The sequence below is a fragment of the Miscanthus floridulus genome, chromosome 5, assembly GCF_019320115.1.
Source record: "Miscanthus floridulus cultivar M001 chromosome 5, ASM1932011v1, whole genome shotgun sequence".
Lineage (NCBI taxonomy): Eukaryota > Viridiplantae > Streptophyta > Magnoliopsida > Poales > Poaceae > Miscanthus > Miscanthus floridulus.
The window spans coordinates 9,535,919-9,553,835 of record NC_089584.1 but is presented as its reverse complement, the minus strand read 5'-3'; the positions used below and the strand labels follow the sequence as shown (position 1 = coordinate 9,553,835).

At 46.3% G+C, this 17,917-nt stretch overlaps 2 protein-coding genes across 6 annotated transcripts; both read right to left on the bottom strand.

Annotated features, from left to right (window-relative positions):
• Positions 1 to 249: 249 nt before the first annotated feature.
• LOC136449474 (uncharacterized) lies at positions 250 to 9,139 on the bottom strand. Of its 5 annotated transcripts, none has more exons than XM_066449518.1 (4): positions 8,983 to 9,139; positions 5,366 to 5,493; positions 5,105 to 5,252; positions 250 to 4,229 (listed from the first exon to the last, which is right to left on the bottom strand). In XM_066449518.1, the coding sequence occupies exons 1-4, from the start codon at positions 9,137 to 9,139 to the stop codon at positions 4,204 to 4,206; spliced, it is 459 nt and encodes a 152-aa protein (XP_066305615.1). In that variant the 3' UTR covers positions 250 to 4,203. The 5 variants fall into 5 exon arrangements, with proteins under 5 accessions (XP_066305615.1, XP_066305614.1, XP_066305616.1 ...); XM_066449517.1 differs by having other exon boundaries at positions 250 to 4,180; XM_066449519.1 differs by having other exon boundaries at positions 5,124 to 5,252.
• LOC136449473 (uncharacterized) lies at positions 8,821 to 15,318 on the bottom strand. The gene is made up of 8 exons (XM_066449513.1): positions 15,253 to 15,318; positions 15,013 to 15,155; positions 14,514 to 14,932; positions 14,173 to 14,358; positions 13,738 to 13,845; positions 12,901 to 13,101; positions 10,744 to 12,830; positions 8,821 to 10,193 (listed from the first exon to the last, which is right to left on the bottom strand). Exons 1-8 carry the CDS (start codon positions 15,315 to 15,317, stop codon positions 9,668 to 9,670), a joined length of 3,735 nt encoding a protein of 1,244 aa, XP_066305610.1. The 5' UTR covers position 15,318; the 3' UTR covers positions 8,821 to 9,667.
• Positions 15,319 to 17,917: the final 2,599 nt, after the last annotated feature.

Sequence of the window (17,917 nt, the reverse complement as noted above, 5' to 3'; positions counted from 1 at the left end):
AACTGCCGGGCCGACAGGGCCCCTATCGGCAACTGTCGGGCCGACAGGTCTCTATTGGTAGGCCAGTAGCCGACTAGGCCCCTGACCAGGCCAGACATGACTGGCCAGTGTACCCTTATCAAGCCGATAGGCCTATCAGCCTGTGGAGAGCCTATAGGGTCTTATCGGCCAACCGTGAGCCGACAGGCCACAAAATATCTACCATGGCCTCTCTTCTTCCCTCGCCCTCTCTCTCTCTCTCTCTCTCTCTCTCTCTCTCTCGCTCGCTCGCTCGCCGCTCGCTCTCTCTCTCCCGGCTGCGTCGTCGCCCGCCCTACCGCCGCGCGGTCGGACCGCCCTCACCGGCGACCGCTGGATCTGGCGGTGGGCTTGACGTCGCCGTCCCCACCCCGCCAGTGCTGCACCTCACTGGCCTCGTCGCAGGTATGTGTGTTTTTTTTGTTAAATGTAGTTAGTTTATTTAGGATTTGTTAGTTTTGTTAAATGTAGTTAGTGTAGTTAGGATTTGTGTAGTTAGTTTAGTTAGGATTTGTTAGTTTTGTTTAGTAGTTAGATTTAGTTAAATTGGGTTAGTTTATTAGGCTTGTTTAGGGTTAGTTTATTTTATTAGTTTAGTTTAGATTACTTTATTTTATTATGGTTAGGGGTTAGGGTTAGTTTAGATTGATTTTGTTAGTTTAGTTTATTTTTTCAGGGCTAGGGTTAGGTTTAGATTATTTATTACTTTTTGTTTGGTAGGGTTAGGGTTAGGGTTAGTTGTTGTTAAGCTTAGGTTTACGGCTAAAATTTTCATGGTACTTCATTTAACTGACACGATACTTTGCACGATGCGACCAAGAATGTCGACCGATTTAATCCCTTTCAGAATTTACCATGGCAACGGTGAAATCAGATATGGAGACAGCAGGGTAGACCTTAGCGAGTTCCAAGTCTTTGACACAGAACTGAATTCGCCGCTAGATTATAGCCGGAAACAAGTTTTAGCCTAGCAGCATGAATACTTGGGTGTTCCGCCCTCCCAGCATCGTTTCAAGATTAGTATGTTTGTGCCTAAAAAGTGGGAGAATGGATGGAGGTGGGAGCTGTATGAGGCCAGTAACACGAAGAAGTGTCATTTTCTCGTGTCCAAGGCATTGGAGCGTCGTTATGCCAACATCATGCTTGTTGAGTTCCTGAACGGTGCCATGCAGGGTGAGAGTAGCAACACAGGTGCAACAGAGGAGAACTTAGAGTCGGCAAATGCTGAGCAGACCTATGTTTGCGATCCTCCAGCTATTGAGAACACGACAGAGGGTGGACAGGCGAAACATTATGGTCCGTCCATGGAAGCTGACCTGGGTGAGGAGGATGAAAGAATCATCGAACAAATGGAGGCTGACGATGTGGAGCACGTCGCCTTCGTGGATGAATTTGCTGGCAGGAGGTTTGATGACGAGGTCGACATCCCTAAGGATTGGGTCCACATCGCACCTGATGCCATGACGGTCGATGATGGTCATCATTCTTCGTGGGAGTACTCAAGGATTGAGGTCAGATAAGGGCAGATGTTTCATGACAAGGTTCATCTGCAACACGCTGTTCGTTGATGGGCTTTTTTCCGAAAAGAGGGAGTTTATGGTGGTTATTTCTAACCCCACGACGTGGGACGTTAAGTGTGTCACCCCAGGTTGTACTTGGCGTGTTCATGGTCATATGCCACGTACCGAGAGCAACTTCATAGCCACTATTATCGAACCACACACTTGTTTGCTGCAATCTTCACTGAACAAGCATAGGAACGTGACAGTGACTTTCGTTGCAAACGAAATGTACGGTGAGGTAGTTGAAAAACTTGGCATTTCTCCTTTTCGGATAATGCTTGCTATTCAGAATAGATTTGGTTATGAGATTTCTTATGACATGGCTTGGAGAGCCAAACAGTTGGCCTTGGAAAAGAGGTTCGGTACGTACAAGGACTCATATCACCACTTGCCAGCTCTTATGGAAACCATTCAATCGAGAAACCCTGGCACTATAATTGATATTGATCACTACAATGCGTACGTCGCTGTGTTGGACCAGCTCACAGCTGATAGGGTTCGGTGGACCCCGTACACAGCAGTTGACATACAGTCCCGTGCTCCGCGTGGCTTGTCGAAGTTGTGCTACCGTGACCAGGAGCTGTGGTACATGAGGAAAAGACTGGTGTTCGACATCTTCGTCGAGCCGTACTATCTAGAGCGGGTGGCACGTCAGTTTGGGTGTGCACAGGTCTTCCCCCTTCCCCGACTTCAGCTTGATGGGTCCCACGGGTAAGTCTTGTTGCATTAATCATTCCTGTATATGTTGTCATACTATTATTCATTATTAATTGTATTGCAGGCATTCAAGGAAAGGTCAAGGTCTAGCGTTCGAGCAGTCGTGGGTGGATAGGATGGTGCCTTGGGTGAACGACTGGGCACAAGCTGCCACCGATGTGCACGACCTTGGTGGGCCATTCGATGAGGCCACGTACCGAGAGTACTTGCATTGGTTCCAAGGAGCCACACGCGTCTGTTGCTTCCCCGTGCCAGCAAAGGCCGCCCCACATGAGGCCGAGATCACCAACACGTTCGCGATGGAGCTACCAGCTGCTTTCCATGCGCTGGTAAGTAAATTTGTAAACTTCTTTGTCCTTTCGTTACTTTACCAATGAGTCACAACAATTCATGCAACAATACATGCCTGGCTTGCAGACAGATACCTGCAGCGACGTGGGCAACGAGCTATTTTCATATGCCCAGCAGTTTGAGTAGAGCCCCCCAACGGTTGGTAGGATAGAGTTGGTTGCTGCCCTTCGACGACTGGGGCAACGTTGCTTGGCGGGAGTACGCCGGGCATCGTGCCGCCACACCACAGACGTAGTTGGTCACGTCCAGCAGGGTGACCCTGCAGCGCCACCTCCACCTCCGCCTCCAGTCGTAGGATCTAGAGGACACGCTCGTTCTTCGCACCCGACGGTTGGAGTCCTAGGTACTTCTGCGATGACCTTCCGATTTCTTCATGCATTATGTACGTAACATGCTCTATGTGGCCTTACAATTTTTTGGTAGGTGGACGTGCTTCTTGCAGTGACTACACGACTGGTACTAGCAGTTTCGCGACCTTTTACACCGACAACACTCCTCCTTGGTTCGCCGATGAGGTCGGGGCCTCACAGCTTTCAAGTGCACCTCTGTCGACTCAGCCCACTCGGGAGGGTAATCAGCCTACCGAGTCGACCCCGCCGGCACGCCAGCGCCGTCCTCCAGACCAGCTCACTTACCCTACGGCGCAGATTCGTCACCGAGGAGCACAGGCCGTCAAACGTGGGCGTCGTTCTGGTTGACTTGTATTAGTCGTATAGTTGTATGGTTGCATGGATGTGAACTAACGTACTCCTAAATTTCTGATGCATGGAACCGTATTAGTCGCTTTACAACCATTTCATGGAGGCAATGCTCCAATAACTTCCGACGCCTGCATCAAGACAAAGGACAATTCAGCGGACAAACGACGTTGCCTTTGCAGGTTCGTACGCTTTTCAGGGACGAACGACGTAGTTTTCGCATCAAATAGTGTAATTGGGTGCTGGGTAGCCGACAGGCTTGTCGGCCCCTGGAGTGTTGACTGGCCTATCGGCCTACCGAATGCCGATAGGGCATGTCGGCCACCCAGCAGCTAACAGGTCTGCTATCAGGACCAACACGCCGGCGTCGGCTGCCATGTCAACCGTATCGGCTGCTAAGGTGCCAACATGGGACCTGTCGGCCATCTAGTGGCCGACAAGGTCCCTATCAGCAGTCCAGTGGCCGACAGGATGATATATCTGCAATTTTTGTATAACAGCTACTAGATTTGCAATTATTCATTAAAAAAATATTATTTAAAAAAAATCGGCGGAGAATATTGTTTGTTCTCCAATTCTCACAGCAGTAGCAGTAACATCAGAAGCTGCAAGTTGTCGATTAGTTATTGGACACGTCCATTTTGCCTTATTTGGGAAGGGTGGGCCTGGTGCAAGCGGTAGAGTCTTACCGTCTGTGACCTGGTCCCGGGTTCGAGTCGCGGTCTCCTCGCATTGCACAGACCCCGCATAGAGCAGGAGCTCTCTGCACTGGGTACGCCATTTTGCCTTATTTGGGGTGACAAGGTCAATAGGGTGACCATGGCACTTGCATGCCTGTTCAGTCAATGTGTTCTGCGTTAGCATAGCTGTTGAAGAGGCTGAACTGTGAATAGGAAACATGGATAAGTAATTGCCATTATCTGAATGAAATAAAAAGTTAAAAAAAATGAGGATAAAATCACCAAAAATATATGCAGAAGTTCCTTTTACCAGTCATATTCTTCCACTAATAAATAGGTATATAGAACAAACTCAATGCTTGCAAGTCACAAAAATGAACATTGAGCAGTGAAAGGGAAACGCTAGACTCAGATATGTTCTGTCACTTAACTTTTTGAATTAAATAGTGAGTGGTGTTATAAAATGACTCATATCACCTGGCAAGGTGGAAAACCATCAGTTATCTGGTTTGCTGATGCATACAGGTTGCAATATATATGTTTAACAGAATCAATAATGGGATCTCTGAACACAAATACAGCTTGCAGTGTATCCTCCTTGTCATCCTTAAGCTCTTCTAACCACCTTTTTTTTGAGCCATAAATACAGCAGGGGAAGCCCCCACTGTTGGTATATAAATTCAAATAAAATAAATTGTACAGAGAGAAAGGGACATAGGGAAAGGACTACAGTCTACAGGCTATACAACTGAACAGAAAGAGATCCCATGCAGAACTTGGGTCTCTGCAGTTCCAAATATATAGCAAACATATATAGTGTTAGGTTACCTTACATGCAAGAAGTGTTGAATGTTAACCTGAGTGTAAGGATAAGGAACTCCTAATATGGCAGTGATAGTTGTTTAAGTCATTCATCAAAATATAACTCCATGGTAGCATGGTCTAAAATGATATAGAAAACAAACTAAATAGCATGACCATGTTATGATTTGTAGGTTGATCATGAAAGATCATCTTATTATTGTAACATAAACAACAAAACCAGTAAATGGTTACTAATATCATGAGACTTCTTTACCAGGATTGTATCTCCGTACCACACAGTTTTCAAGATCACAAATTCTGTTTACAAAAGAATTAGCATATTCAGAAGCACCACCATACATGAATGTAGCTTCTGCTTCCAACATTATAAAATCCACCGCAACACACTGTTCTGCTGCATCCTGATGACAATACAAACAGTGATCAGAGGATGCTATCATAAAGATCAAGGAGTTAATGGGGGAAAGCATCACACAACCCCTTTCAGGAAAAATACAAATTATTATGCTAATACCATAAGAGATCTTCGGAGAGCTTCTGTATTTTGTGCAGGCATACATATAGCAATCATTTTCTTGGAGACGTCATCAGTAGCCCAAGAATAGATGGCTTTGTTGCTAAAAAGGTTTGTTAGTGACACATCTGTGCATAAGAAACAGGATCAGGCAAGTTTCCATCTGAAGATCACTATCCTGTTAAAATACATACACATTCACAATATTTATGTGCTTCTGAGTTTGCTTTGATAACTCCGCCTATGGTGGGACGCCTTTGGTGTCCCAGCATAGCAGGTCCCAAGTCCTGGTAAAGGAGGAGGGTTGTGTTAGGCGCGGCGAGCCAATGTAAAAACTTAGCCACTTTAATGGAGATGAAACCCAAAAGAACCCCGTTAGGGCGTAACCCTCTTAGCGACGCGCCATGTCGGAACCCGGGTATGGTGTTAAATGAGCAAGGGCCGGGTCGTCACCCCCGTGACGCGCCTGTCGTGATCTAGACACGGTGTCAAGTGAGCAAGGATCAGGTCGTCGCATCCTTAGTGGCGCGCCACATCGGCGCCCGGGTGTGGTGCAAAATGAGCAAGGGTCTTCACACCTACCTCAGCGGGTGCGAAGGGTAAAGAAGCTAGTCGAGCCACCTAGGATCCGTTTAGGTAGTTGGAATGTAGGATCCCTTACAGGTAAGTTAAGAGAGTTAGTGGACACAACGGTTAGGAGGCGTGTAAATATCTTATGCGTCCAAGAGACTAAATGGAAGGGGCAGAAGGCGAAGGAGGTGGACAATACCGGTTTCAAGCTCTGGTACATAGGGACAACTTCAAATAAAAATGGAGTAGGAGTTTTGATAGATAAGAGCCTTAAGAATGGTGTGGTGGAGGTGAGAAGACAAGGGGATAGGATCATCTTAGTTAAACTTGTCATTAGTGATATGGTCTTAAACGTAATTAGTGCGTATGCCCCCCAAGTAGGCCATGATGAGAGTGCTAAGCGGCTTTTCTGGGAAGATTTAGATCGCTTGGTTAGAGCTGTCCCTAGTAGCGAGAAAATCTTTATAGGAGGTGATCTTAATGGCCATGTAGGTACATTAAGTGCAGGTTTCGAGGCGGTTCATGGGGGTTTCAGATATGATAGTAGGAACCAGGAGTGAGAGGAAGTCTTAGACTTCGCCATAACTTTTGATCTGATGATAGCTAACACTTTCTTCCGTAAGAGACGGTCCCATTTAGTGACCTTTAGTAGCGGTCAGTACTCTAGTCAAATCGACTTTGTCCTTACAAGAAGGAGGGATAAATGAACATGCGTGGACTGTAAGGTCATAGCTGGAGAATGTGTGGTCGCTCAACACAAGCTGGTGGTGGCTGACTTGCGCTTTGTGGTGTAAGCTCGTGGGAACAAACAAGCTAGGGTTGCTAGAACGAAGTGGTGGAAATTAGAAGGGGAGGCATCAAAGGTCTTTAAAGAAAAGGTCATTGAAGAGGGTCCTTGGAATGATGAAGGCGATGCAAACAGCATGTGGGAGAAGATGGCAACATGCGTTCGGAAGGTTGCTTCAGAGGTGCTTGGAGTGACCAAAGGGAGCGAATGCGACTCGAAAGACACTTGGTGGTGGAATGAAGATGTGCAAAAGGCTATTAAGGAAAAGAAAGAGTGCTATAAGCGCTTGTATCATGACAGGTGTGCAAACAACATAGAGAAGTACAAGGTGGCAAAGAAGACTGCAAAACAAGCGGTGAGTGAGGCAAAGGGGCGGGCCTATGAGGACCTTTACCGACGTTTGAGTACGAAGGAGGGAGAGAAGGACATTTATAGGATGGCTAGGGCTCGTGATAGGAAGACAAGGGACTTCAACCAAGTCAAGTGCATAAAAGATGAGAGGGAGCGGCTCTTGGTAAAGGAGGATGAGATCAGACATAGATGGCAAGAGTATTTTGATAATTGTTCAATAGTGAGAACGAGAACACCACCGTTCAGCTGCACGACTCGTTTGATGACAATAACAGGCGCTTTGTGCGGAGGATTGAAGAATCGAAGGTCAGAGAAGCCTTGAAAATGATGAAAGGGGGCAAAGCGATGGGCCCTGATGGTATCCCAATAAGGTATGGAGATGTCTCGGGAATATAGCTATAGTATGGCTAACCAAAATGTTCAATAATATCTTTCGATCGAACAAGATGCCTGAGGAATAAAGAAGCATATTAGTACCAATCTACAAGAACAAGGGAGATATCCAAAGTTGTACAAATTATCGGAGAATTAAGTTGATGAGCCACACTATGAAGTTATGGGAGAGAGTCATCGAGTAGCGCCTGCAAGGAACGACGCAGATATCAACAAACCAATTTGGTTTCATGCCCAGAAGGTCAACCACAAAAGCAATCTTCTTAATAAGACAGGTTATGGAGCGGTTTAGAGAGCAGAATGACCTCCACTTGGTTTTCATTGACTTGAAGAAGGCTTATGACAAGATACCAAGAAATGTTATGTGGTGGTCTTTGGACAAACATAAAGTCCCATCAAAGTACGTGACCCTCATCAAGGACATGTACAACAATGTTGTGACTAGTGTTCGAACAAACGATGGTAACACAAATTACTTTCCGATTAAAATTGGACTTCATCAAGGGTCAGCCTTAAGCCCGTATCTCTTTGCCTTGGTAATGGATGAGGTTACCAGGGACATACAGGGGAATATCCCTTGGTGTATGTTGTTCGCTGATGATGTAGTGTTAGTAGACGAAAGACAGGCAGGAGTAAATAGAAAACTAGAGTTATGGCGGTAGACCATTGAGTCTAAAGGTTTTAGATTGAGCAGAACTAAAACATAATATATGAGATGCGACTTTGACGGAGTTGTACAGGAGGAGGAGGATGTGAGTTTAGAAGGTCAAGTAGTGCCTAAGAAAGATACCTTTCGATATCTGGGATCGATGCTACAGAGGGATAGAGATATTGATGCGGACGTTAGCCATAGAATCAAAACAGGGTGGATCAAGTAGCAACAAGCTTCTGGCATTCTCTGTGACAAGAGGGTTTCACAAAAGCTAAAAAGACAAGTTTTATAGAACGACAATTAGACCGGCTATGTTGTATGGAGCAGAATGTTGGCCTACAAAGATTCGACATGTTCAATAACTGAGTGTTGTAGAAATACGTATGTTGTGATGGATTTACGATCACACAAGAATGGACCGAGTTCGGAACGATGATATACGTGATCGCCTAGATGTAACACCAATTGAAGAAAAGCTTGTCCAACATCGGTTGAGGTGGTTTGACCATGTCAAAAGGAGACCTTTAGAAGCACCAGTGCATCGTGGAGTTTTAAGCCAAGCTAATAATATGAGAGGTGGACAAAGACCAAAATTGACATGGGGGAGGCAATAAAAACAGATTTGAAAGCTTGGGATATACCTAGAGATCTATGTTTGAATATGAGTACTTAGAAAACAGCTATTAAAGTGCCTGAACCGTGACTTGGAGCTCTTGGTGGGTTTTAACTCTAGCCTATCCCAACTTGCTTAGGACTGAAAGGCTATGTTGTTGTTGTTGTTGTTGTTGTTGTTGAGTTTGTTTTGATCTTGTACCCATCAAACAATGAAACAGGAAGATCATGGACCAATATAATTGTCATCACCTCCAGTAGGCAGAGATCCACCAGGTTGGTCAGCGCGAAAGCCATCCAGAGGTATGTTATTTACAGCATGTGGAAATCTCGTAAACTGAACAAAGACAAGTGGCGGGCTGGACGAGACGAATAGGCAAGGCATTCGAACAGACTCGGTCCACTTCATCTCCAGAGGCACAAATCACATCATAAAGCAACATAAGAATGTGATCCACCAGAAGCCAGAACCATTGCCTTGTAGGCTTGTACTAGCCTTGTAGGAGTAGCATTATACTATCTTTCTCTAGACTACAAGTTACAGGGGAACTGGAACTTGTACTGCTTCTACACAAGTTCAAACTCAACTAAAGCCCTTAGAAAGTCAGATTCAGAATAGAAAAAGCAGGAGCTACACCTGTGTCAGTTCATCCAGCAATCCGCTAGTGCTGATTCTGTTCAGAATAGCAGCAAGGTGAAGATCAGCAGCGAAGTCTGCTCATTCATGAGTTCATGCTGCCTACAAGCCTCAGCACCAGGCCTCTGTAATTTACTGCCACAACACAAGCAATAGAGTTAACATGTCAAACCCAGACCAGATAGGCAGATCATAGCCACACAAGCCTTCTGCGGGCATACAAATGAACTCAAGAACAGACACTGCGAGCAAGAAGAGCATGTTCCATCTTCCATTCGGGTCACTGCAGCAGCCATTCAGTCAGGACTTCCGGACAGAAAACATGGAGCCATCGTTCAGGGGCAGGAGGCTAAAATAGGACCCATTCTCGTCGACACAGCACGCCTGCCACTTTATCTGATATGAGCCTTCAGGGAACAAGGAGACATCCAGCAGACAGCTTGAGAACCCCTGCCCACTATCTGTTGGTTCAAAGCACGCAAAGGCAGTCACCATGTCCATGCCACAATGGGAATTCTTCTTCGCATTCCTGGCCTTCCTCAGATCATTCTTTATGTACTGCAGCAGCTTGGAGTTCAGTTCCACCATTTCAGCTGTCCTGCGCTGATCAAACTGCTTGCTTCTCGTTCCTGCTGCCTCCAGGCAGGTCTCTAAGCTTGCGGCTAAAATGCAGTACAATTTCACGGTGCGAATGGAGCTTCTTTCTAACACGCGCTTCCACTTCATGCAGAGGGTTAGAGACAATAGGAAACCAGGATCTATTGACATTCCTTTTTCATTCACAGGATTTGAATCAAACATGTAAAGTTCGGCACCAAGGCAAGGCCTGCATACATGCCAAAAATGAAAAATGTCATATGATGTTTGGATTGGAAGCTCCATTTGCACAAACATTAGCGTAGTGCTTATCACATGCCAAAGGGCCTCTAGTCCAGTTGGTCAGAGTACCCCGGCGGCACTCCTCAGGTCCTGGGTTTGACTCCCTGTAGGAGCGAATTTCAGGCTGAGGTTAAAAAAATCCCCTCGTCTATCCCATATCCAATGCACTGGGGGGCACCGGCCCAATTCTCACTTGAGCGACGGAAAGCCACCGTGTAAGGGTGGGGCGGGGGTTCGGGGGTTTTCTCGACCTGGTGAGTTCTTCTTCTTATTTGGAGTGCTGTGGGGACAGTCTTAACCCCTTCAGGTCGAGTTTTTTTAGTGCTTATCACATAAACAGGCAAGATAACAAAGCATCTCATATTGCAAAAGTAACAATTTAATATACTAATAACACTAACTTTTCTTTCCGTCCCTAAACAATACTTAACATATGCTAATATAAAAAATGGCATCTCGTATATAATTCATCCAGCATAGTGAAACATGATACTGACCTTACTCTGAAAAAGTACTTGGGAACCACGAAAGGCAATTCCAAATACTTCTGCAAGATGCTGGACAACACTTGCAACCCTCCTTGCAAAGCAGATAAACAATCCTCTCCATTTTGTATTTTTTCAGCTTCAGCACTATCACATACACCAAGCAAAGATGCCACAGCAAAATGGCAAAGAGAATACAAACCCTTCTCCAGATTACATGAACCACTTATCCGTGTGCTGGACTGTAAGCTGTCAAGTTCATCAAAAGAAGTGGACATGAACTGTCGCAACTGGGAAACAATCTGCCAGTCAGAGCCATCTACTCTTCCATGCAGATCTTGTAGGATTGAAGCATGGGAAAACCTCTTTGGAAGCTTGCAGGACTCTACGTAGTTACATGCCTTTGAGAAATAAACAGAATACGCGGTACAAAATGCCAAAAGTGAGCACATCAAAGCAAGCCTGGCTATACTACTCGAGCTATGTCGATCCAGGTCCATATGGGATGCAGCAAGAAGATCATAACTTTTTGCCAAGTCACTTAATCTTAGAGAGCAATGATCCAAAGCAAGTACTTGGTCTTTGATAAACTCTCCAGACAAAGTTAAATGGTCTCCTCTTGCTTCATAAGAAGAGTGTGCATTAAGGATATCAAGAACATTTGTTAGGACCTCAAGAAATAATGATCTAAGGCTGATGAACCACCTCTGGAATAAGAAGTCATTATCTGAAGAGGCACTGGATGCAAGAGCATTATTTGCTAATAATGTTCTGCCACAAATATCAGATATCTTTGCTCGGAAACCATGCAACTCTGATGATCTACTGAGGGTGCTATCAGCATCTGTTTCAGTACAGTAAAGATCCTCACTAAAATCACCCTCCATTTTTAGCTCACCAACTAACTTTATAGTTGCTGAGGGAAAAAACAATAGTTTCATCTCAATTTCGCCAGCAGCAATAAGTAGCAACGATTTGAGCCAAAAACTGAAAGAGCCTGCTTCAAAAGCATCTGCCAGTTTTCTGAAGACAAAAGAAGCTGTGAACCAGAGACCTTTACGACAACAGTACATAGAAGACCTATAAGCTTCCCAGTATTTCTGCTTCTTTATAAGCATTTTGGCCATCCGAAGTGCACATAATTCCTGAGTTATCCAAACAGAAGGAGTGAAAAGTGTATTACGATGCTCTTTTGAATCACCAGATTCTTGATTACCACCACTGATTTTACAAGTATTCTGGGTAACACAAGCACACATTATCAAATGGAAGGATTCATATGTGCTCCAGTGCTGAGGAGCATCCTGATGCACATACTTGATTAGACCCTTGATGCTATCATGAGGATTGTATCTAGCACCAGATGTTTCACAGAGCACCTCATGACAAGCATTTGCAAATTTGAGCGTGCAACGAATTAGGTCATGCATTATGGACTTTCTATTCTTGCAATCAATTTTGAGAAAATCCAGTTTTCCATTGCCAATATCTGTTCCAATGCATGAAGCTTCGATGCTTGTAGCTAACAGTTGAACATTGTCATCTGAAGTGCTCAATTCTTTAAGGGCAACACTTGTCTGGAATGGTTCAACAGAAGTAACAGAAACTTCAGAGTAATCACTTCCATTAATTAGAAACAGTTCTTTTACAAGGCTTTTCAGTATATCAAGAGCTACAGAAGCAGCAGAAGGGTAGCATGAAACAAGCTTCAGCATAAGTCTGAAAGGAGTTTTGTATGCCTTATCCACTGCAGATGATATGCAGATATTTCTGCTAGCAACTTCATTGACCAGAGATATAATATGATTCACAATCATTGCAATGATCTTACACAGAGGTCCGTTCATACTATTATCTTCGGTTAATGGTATGTTGTTCATCATTCCTTGCCACTCAGCGTATGCAAATGACGAATCCTTAAGAACTGATATGTTATCTGACCTCACTTCCTTGAGAATACAAAAGATTTCCACAAGAATTTCCAGAGCGGTACCTTGCATCTCCAAAGAAGAATCTAAAGAACTTTCAGCAGCTAGAAGAAGCTTAGATAACTCAGAACCATTGGCATGATGATTACTTGACACTTTACAGCATAACATCTGAAAACGTATTTTTACAATCAGATAAGAGAAAATGGAGTATAAATCAAGCACAGCAAGTAGTCATCACCTTCCGCAGAATCCTTAACACATCGCTCTTACAGTCAAGTGGAAAATCCTCATCATCAATTAGTGGCAACAATCTGCCAAAAACAGTCCTAATAACTGGAAAATGGCAGGTATTTCTGCGAAACATAAAACGCATGCATTTTAACGCCACAGACTTCACAGAAGAGGAATCATGATCCATAAACAGTAACAGTAAATCCACCTGCAATAGGAAGTTGATCAAAGAAATAAAATTAGTTCAAAACCAATCAACAGTGGAGAATAGTCATATTTGTGGATCATTGCTAGCCCCGAGGGTCTTATCCGGAGAATCAGGTAAATGCATAGCTTTTTAAGTTAATACAGAAGTTTGCAGCCATATAAAACGGAGGGTGCAATATGAATGCTAGTGCCAAAGAAGGGAAGGAGGTTTTTTGGGATAACCTCCAAGTACTATGAATCTGTGTATATGATGGATCCAATGTTGCATAATTTAAATTTTATCTAGCAGTGCTTTCACATTACAGAAAGCACAAAGAAGAAGCTGTATTCCAGTAAACTGACAAAGGATGAAGTATACGGGGAAAATTCACAAGGAAGGCCAACGGAGGGGCCTCCCGGTGCCAACGCCGGGGATCGAACCCAGGTCGCCGGCTTGAGAGCTGGCTCAAGGAGCCACTCGGACTCACCAGCCCTACGTATAGGAAAACTAATATTGTTTGAAAAAGGGAAAATGCAATTGCCAATGGAAATTTGGGACCATATGTCACTTAAATTGAAATCTTTTTCAATAAATAAAACTGTATGCTAACATGACATAATAGGAAACACAATTGCAGGGATGATAGCATTGCGCTACCTGGTCAGAAAACAAAATGATCGACTTGGATGACAGCCTTGAGAGCGAAAAGAGCATTTCAGATTTGAAAACATCTTCCAGTGTGCCTAGAATCATCTGTTTTCCAACCTAGAGGTTGACAATAAAAATCTCTTCTTAAAGTTCAGTGAGAACGATGGCATCAAAAAAATATGAAGAAAAACTCCTTTATAGGAATGTGAAAGCAGAATGTAACACTATCCTGTTCTCTCCATTTCAAAATCCCCTGTATCAGTTATTGGTATTTTTTTTTATCAATGACATGTATGTTAGCCTGGTCATGAGCGTAACTTTAGTTCAATATGTGTGGGCGAACAATCATGTATATGTAAAATTTGCAGGTAGCACAGATGTTGACAAAATCGAAGTAAATGGATAAATTTTGTGTTTAAGAGACAAATGTATATCCATAAACACCTCATGAACTCTATGGATAACAGCCAAAGTAGAATCAAGCTTCCAGAAAGCGTTAATTGCTGCCATGATAACTTGTGGCTCTGATGTCCGAGAACATATCAATCTTCTGAACACCTCAAGAATGATCCTTGAGAAGTCCTCTGACAGATGACAAATACAGCCAGCCGCAAAAATTGCAGCCTTGACCTGCCAATCGACAAGCATGTTTGTTAATCTTCAAAAGTGGACAACCTCCAGCTTGCAAACACTAAATGGCAATTACAATTTATCTAATCAGGTAGGAAGTGTGTCTGGGACATATCATTCGTTGTGCTACGGAGTGGTAAAGGTAGTGTACTGACCTCCAAAGCACTGGAGGCACCCAAGCTGGAAAGTATGAGAGAGCGGACGTGCACGCTGTCCTTGGCGATGTCGGCGAAGCACCCGAAGACGCGCAGTGCAAGCGCCCTGTCCCGTTTGTTCCCAGTGTCGTAGACCACCTTGACCCTCCTGAGTAGCTGGTCGGGCTCCGAGACGCGCGCCCCGGCTAGCGCCCCTGGCCCCGTGGCAGTGTTGAGGAGGGTCTTGACGATGCGGGCCCGCATGGCGCCGTCGGCGGTCCTGAATTCGGTGGCGAGCCGGAGGAGCATGGTCTCCGCGAAGACGCGAGCCTCCCCGGGCAGGACGCCGTACGCGGAGGCGACGGGCGCGGGGGCGGTGCCGCAAGTGCAGAGCTGGCGGAGGCGTGGGCCGGCGGCGTCGACGGCGCGGACGCGCGTTGCTGCGGTCGGACGATAGCGGAGGTGAGCGAGGGGGTAGAGCAAAGAGGTGGAGAAGCAGGATTGGGGAGGTCGACTCTACCTGGTTGGCGGGAGCGGAGGCCCCTGTCGAGGTCGATGCTCCAGTCCATGGCGGACGCTGCTGGAATCCGCTCCAACTCCATCGACGACGACGACGACGCCAATGGCGGACGGTGGTGTGTTTTGTTTGCCGCCGCCGCCGAACTGGCAAACACGAATTGATTTTACAATTTATATTATAATTATGGATGGGGGGTTTTGGATCCAAACATCCGAGTAGGCAATGGTAGTCTGGCCTGACCTCTGCTGCCGCTGACGGTTGCCCTCAGGGCGTCGCTGGCCGCTAGGCGGGTGTTCGCCGGCCATGGCTGGCCCCAGGACAATATTATTATTCTAGATTTAAGGGAATGAAATTATAGATTTAGGTGAATAATATCAGTGTAGAGCAGTAGAAAGAAAGATGACATATTATTGCGCGAACAATTGAGATATACCACCGAATATAGCAATAATTTTGGTAAGTGGCCTCTGAATCGGGAATGTCCAAACCCCAAACAGGCTGATCAAAGCCAGAGTGGAAAGGCTTTGGGTAGAGCGTCCGTTTCGTCCAGCTGTGTGTTGGTGAGCCTTCATGCCCGTTTGAACGGTCTAACAGACAACATTGCTATCTGCACAGACGAATCCATCTTGCGTTGCTCAAGATTAAAAAATCTCCGCTCACCTTCCTATCGAATCACAGTTGTGCCCGCATCCATTTTTGAACCCACTCTCTGCGCCTGCATCGCTGCGGCCTGCTCCACCGCGACCGCGCTGCCACGCTCACACCACCGCGGCCGCAACGCAATGGCGTGCGGCACCACGCCAGAGCGTTGCTGTCGGTGCAGAAAGTAACCAACACGTAAATATTTGTAGTTTTGCCGTACATTATGATCGGATGTGGCCTAACACTCAATGACACATGGTTTATACTGGTTCAGGCAACGTGCCCTACATCCAGTTTGAGTCGTTCGGTGACTTTATTCCCGTGAATTCAGATGTGAGAGGGGGCGGTACCAGCGTCCTTCGGAGCCCCCGAGCGTACGCATCCACGGGGGATGCGAGGCCGCAAGGGAACCGGTCGTACGGCGGTTACAGTGCGGACAATGCGGTCCCTTCGGATAATCGGTGGAATATAGTAAATAGCGAGTAAATAATAGCATGTACATTACTCACTGCGGGGTTTGAGCAGAACGTTTGCTCGGAATGAACCGCAGGCGCCTCGTCGTTGAAGTCATCGGGTGTCCCAGAGTTGATGGAGGGCGTCCCTCTGACGGACGCCGGAATAAGTGCCTCCTCGTGGAGGTGTAGTACGCCGAGTTAGTCGGTGATGAAGGCCTGGGACGGATCGAAGACAGGTGGAATGCACATCCCAACAGGTGGGAGTGCAGAAAACTCCAGTGAGTGAGATGAAGCGAGTCGTATCACTTGAGCCCGCCATGGTGAAGGTGGCGGAAGAGTGGGCCATCCGATGACCAAAAGTACCCCACGGACGGCGCCAATTGTCGGTGCAGAAAGTGACCAACACATAAATATTTGTAGTTTTGCCGTACGTTGTGATCGGATGTGGCTTATCACTCAATGACACATGGTTTATACTAGTTCAGGCAACGTGCCCTATGCCTAGTTTGAGTCGGTCGGTGACTTTATTCCTGAGCCCAGGTGCTCGAAGTTTGCCATGGGGTTACAAACAGAAGGGATAAAGATGGGGATGCAAGAGGTCCGGTCGAACTCTGGTCTAAAGGGTCGAGAGCGACGGGAGCTCTGCTATGTGCTAAGTGTTTGAGCTTGTGCTCGAGGTTTAAACCTAGTGGTTTTGTTGTGGTGTGTGAGTGAACTGATCGATCCCCTTTTTTGGGAGAGAGCGCATCTCCTTTTATAGATGATGAGGATGGCCTTACAAGTGAGAGAGGGAGAGTGTACGTATGCTAAGTCTTGTTGCCCATGCCATCGGGTATAAGATGATTGTAGACGCCCACAACACTGTTGATACCCAGAGGCATGTGGGGGAGCCTTACCGTGTTTGTCTGGTATAGGAGTTGATGGCGCCCACAACACTGTAGAGAAAATATCGGCACCCACAACACTGCTTAGGTTCTGACATGCCAGGAAGGTTGTAGAGTACTGTCCTACAGGTATACAGGGTATGGTCCTCGGTATTGCAGTTGACTTAAGTGCCCTGCCTTACCTTCTCTGTCTGTTTCCTGGTCCTCACCGAGCGGACGTCCCCGGTCAGTTGATCCCAGTCGGCTCCGATTGCGCCAGTTGGAGAAGGGCTGTAAGCAGGGGTTCGGTGCATCCCCGATCGATGACGCGGGTCAGAGTCAAAAGTAGTGTTTTGGCCAGGCCTTCCGGTCGGAGAGGCCTGCCAAATTCGGACGTAAGCATTGTTCCTCCTTAGCAAGGCCTTCTGGTCGGAGAGGTGGGCCGAAGTCGGAAGCGAGCACTGTTCCTCCTCGGTCAGGCCTTTCGCTCAAAGATTAGATCGCCCTTCTAGCCTGTCGTTTAGGTATTTGGGCCAACCCAGGAGTTTGCGCAACATCGTGTGCTGGGCCGAGCCTTTGCTGGGAAGCCGATCCATGAGGGATGTCGGGTTTATGAACCCGACAGCCGCCGCCTACCTTCCTGTCTCCCCACCACCACTCACCACTCACCGCCGAGTTCTTCAAGCCGACGCGGCATGGTCCACGACGATGGCTCTGGCGCAGCATTTTTCACAGCGCCTAGCCGCTTGCCTACCGCCATCCTCCCTATCCACTGCACCTGAGCACCACTTGCTGGCTACCGCAGTTCCCCACCAGGTAGGCCATGGCGTCCATTCGAATGTCCAGGCGTTAGCGGTCCACGCTAGAGACATTGTGAGGTGATCATCTTCCAAAGGCAATCAACGAGAGGGATTTGAAGTACTTTCTAAGCATGTGTTTGGTTGG